General features: G+C 49.0%; 1 protein-coding gene across 2 annotated transcripts; it reads right to left on the reverse strand.

Annotated features, from left to right (window-relative positions):
• Positions 1-1,484: 1,484 nt before the first annotated feature.
• Positions 1,485-3,343, reverse strand: LOC125539665 (putative purine permease 11). Of its 2 annotated transcripts, XM_087544876.1 has the most exons (3): positions 3,212-3,335; positions 3,067-3,119; positions 1,485-2,969 (listed from the first exon to the last, which is right to left on the reverse strand). In XM_087544876.1, the coding sequence occupies exons 2-3, from the start codon at positions 3,101-3,103 to the stop codon at positions 1,843-1,845; spliced, it is 1,164 nt and encodes a 387-aa protein (XP_087401002.1). In that variant the 5' UTR covers positions 3,104-3,119; positions 3,212-3,335; the 3' UTR covers positions 1,485-1,842. The 2 variants fall into 2 exon arrangements, with proteins under 2 accessions (XP_087401002.1, XP_048559128.1); XM_048703171.2 differs by having other exon boundaries at positions 3,067-3,343.
• Positions 3,344-3,559: the final 216 nt, after the last annotated feature.

Consider the following 3,559-nt stretch of genomic DNA (forward strand, 5'->3'; position numbering starts at 1 on the left):
ATAAAAAAATTTATGAGGTTTGTTCACAAGAAAGTGATCTTGATAATAGACAACCTGGCAAAACATTGTTGGGAGGGTAGCAAACGGTGTAGTTTTATGATCTTGACCAATCAATTCAACATCTGTTCATTCAATGCTCATTGGCCAAATTATTGTGGCGCACAGTGCACGTGGCCTTTAAATGTTGGTTCATCTAATAACATAACATTTTATTTGGGACATGGCTTAATGGGGTGGAGCCTAAACTAGTGGCGCACATTTGAGACAGAGTGTGCACATTACTTTGGGCAATATGGACCGAAACGACATCATTTTTAAAAGATATAACATTATCAATTTTTTGCAGGTCATCTACAGATCAACTTATTCTATCCATACGTGGTTATTACTCAGTCGTGCAGAAGCCAAGAAGCATATGGCTTATGGGTGCAACCGTTGTACGTGATACCTACAACTGGTTGAATGGTGGTCCAGCAATAGGATAGGTATATAAGCATCAAGTCTTATTTATGCCAGTTGTGGCCTTGTGTATCTTTTATTTATTTTTCAAGACTTTGTACCACACTTCGTATTTTTTGCAGGCTTTTTTTGATAATATGGTTGCATATGATGCAGAGTCCGGGGGGCAATTCTCCTTTAAAAAATATAGTTTTTGCCCCGAGGAGGTGAGACGCCACAAGGTTGGCTACCCTGCATTCAGAACTTCGGGTTAGACGACAGTGACTGGCCGAGCTACACAAAATGCTTACATACTCTACGCATGGACGACTTGATGTGTATAATCATGCGAAAATCTTCCAAAATCCGCCGTGTGTGTAGCAGCACTCCCCTGCATTTCTTACCAGCTCATACAACTCATGCATCCACCCGCTTACAAAACTCCTCTCAAACTTTGTCACTTATGGTCCAACTATATGCAAAAGATTGAACAATGGAACAAGAATATTTGTGTTGCAGAGAAAATGCATGTACGCCAAAGAGCTATAGATAACAGAGTGAAGGCAGATATAATAAACTGTGGATGAGATATGTCGGGTGGTGGGGTTTTTCCCATTGCAACGGACGAGCTTGTTTACTAGTCTATTTAAAAAGTACAGTATGATAGAGCATACATCACGGAAATGCTAAACGGAGGCCGAGCTCCATGAAGTCTTTTATTTTCAAAATTAAAAAATCTCAATGTGAAGGTTCAAAAATTCTTAAAAAAATCACACGTGTTGATACGGATGTACAATACATGTCTGTAAAAATTGATGATGATATACATTATGATGAGAGCAACACAAAAAAGAGAAAATTGCGATTTTGAAATGATGAAGAGTATGTGCACTGTTCACTATAAAAAATGCATGAATTTGTCTTTTTTGTTTAGCTTGGATCATAATGCATATTATCTTCAATTTTTACACACACATAATATACTGTACATCCGTACAAACATGTGTGACTTTTTTGAAACTTCAAAATGAGATTTTCAAAAATTTAAAAATAATGATGTCCATGGAGCTCGGCCTCCAAAATGCCCCACTCCATACATTAGTGTTTTAACTAGCGGCGGACCTCCAGATCAGTTATAGCGACATATTTGTACATAAGACCATTTAGCAGCACGGTATCATGCTGAAAAGGCTACAGCAAGCCTAAAGCAAGGCCATTTAGCGGCACGGCATACATACATAAATCCCCCCTAATCTCCCACACACACGCCCCTGAATTTCGATGTGAAGCCTGCGATCATAACCAACCAAAAGATGCCACGTCACATCATAGAGTGGGCAGCGATAGGAAGTCCTATCCTGTCCCGAAAATGCTCTGTTCTTCTAGTTTCAGCTCGAATTTTGTTCACTCTGTAGCGAGTTTTACAGTCCGGTGTTGGTCATCGTCGTCGGCTGATCTCTCAGCTAGTATCTTCTTGACCTTGGCATCATCAAGGTAGTGCTGGTAGATGTAGGACAAGAAGCCCCAGACGGCAACGAGCATGGCCAGCACCTTCACCCCGTCCATCCGGTCGCCGAGGAAGATGACGGCGATGATGGGCGACAGCGGCAGCCCCACGGTGCTGATCACGTTGGTGAAGAGCGACGACACGGCCGCGACGAGCCCCATCAGGCCCATGGTGGTCAGCTGCCACGATATGGCCGTCCAGGCCAGCGTCATCCCGTAGGCCACCCTGCCCTGCCTGTACCCGTCCATCTCGCCGTGCAGGGCGCTCCACTCCCCGGAGATGAACAGCCCGGCCACCGACACCACGGCCGCGGCGGTGTTGCTCCAGAACTGCATCTCCATCACGTCGTGGAAGGTGTCGCTCCTGAGCACCTTGTCGAATGTCAGCTGCATCAGGGACAGGATGAGGGAGAAGAGCGCCGACGCCGTCAGCGTCAGCGCGAACCCCAGCGGGAACTTCCCCGGCGGGACGCTGCTGTTGGTCCCGTCCGAGCCGTGGCTGACGCCGACCAGCGCCGCGGAGAAGGTGAGCAGCACGACGGAGTTGAGGATGAGCGCGGTGAACCTCTGCTTGTTGAGGAAGTAGGAGAAGACGGCGTTGAAGGAGAGCTGCGTCGCGCAGACGAGCGAGTAGGTCGACAGCGGCAGGTAGAGCAGCGCGTAGGAGTACATCAGGTTGTCGCCGGCGAGGAGGACCCCCAGGCCGGCGTAGATGGCCGAGATCTTGAGGAGCGGCGGGCGCGTCACCGCGGTCGCGGTGGCCTTTGGGCGGCGCCGGAAGTAGAGGAGCAGCGGGATGGCGAGCGGCGTGCCGCAGGACTGAACCACCGTGGCGATCCACAAGCTGCCGCCGCCCTGGTCGTAGTAGATCCTGCCGAGGAGGTTCGCCACGCTCTGCCCGGCGAGCACGAGCACGACGTTGACGAGCACCACCGCCCACCATTGTACGCGCTCCGACACCGACGTTGGTGCCGGGGACGTGCCATTGCCAGCTACGCCTTGAGCTTCTTCTTCGCCTCGTGTACCTGCATCGCCGGCCGATTAGTCCGGCAAATGGATCCAGCGGCCTACAACCACAAGAAAATTCCAGCATCAAGAATTCAAGATGAGGGCGAGAGGGACCTGCAATCTGAAGATGAATTTCACCCGCATCGCCCATATCCGCAGAGAGTTCTCTGTATCCTGCAAACCCGAAGTGCCGAAAAGGATGTGCAGCAAGATAGCAGCCGGAGCAGGGGAATAATCCTAATCTGATCCAATTGCGCACGGATGCGTGTCGTCTTCGTCCTCCTCTCGTTGAAATCGGAGACCACCGTCGATCGAGTAATAAGGGGGACAACAATGGCGCTAGCTAGCTAGCTAGGGTCTAAATCTGCGGTCAACATTAGCTTGACTTAGCTCAGCACCGCACTGTTGCGCGACGCCTCTGCCGTGAGTCAATTTTCCCGGCCTCTTGGAGGAAAAAGAATCCAGACGGCGCCAGCGTTGAGCAATGGAGCCGTTGATCGTTTGGTGAATCCACACGAGAATCAAAAAATATCTCTAGTTTAACGATATCTTACACTATCTCAATTTCAAATCTAAGTATGCGAGATTTTGCTCTCCCCAAGTGATC

This window comes from Triticum urartu, chromosome 2A (assembly GCF_056163025.1).
Source record: "Triticum urartu cultivar PI428250 chromosome 2A, HENAU_Tu73, whole genome shotgun sequence".
NCBI lineage: Eukaryota > Viridiplantae > Streptophyta > Magnoliopsida > Poales > Poaceae > Triticum > Triticum urartu.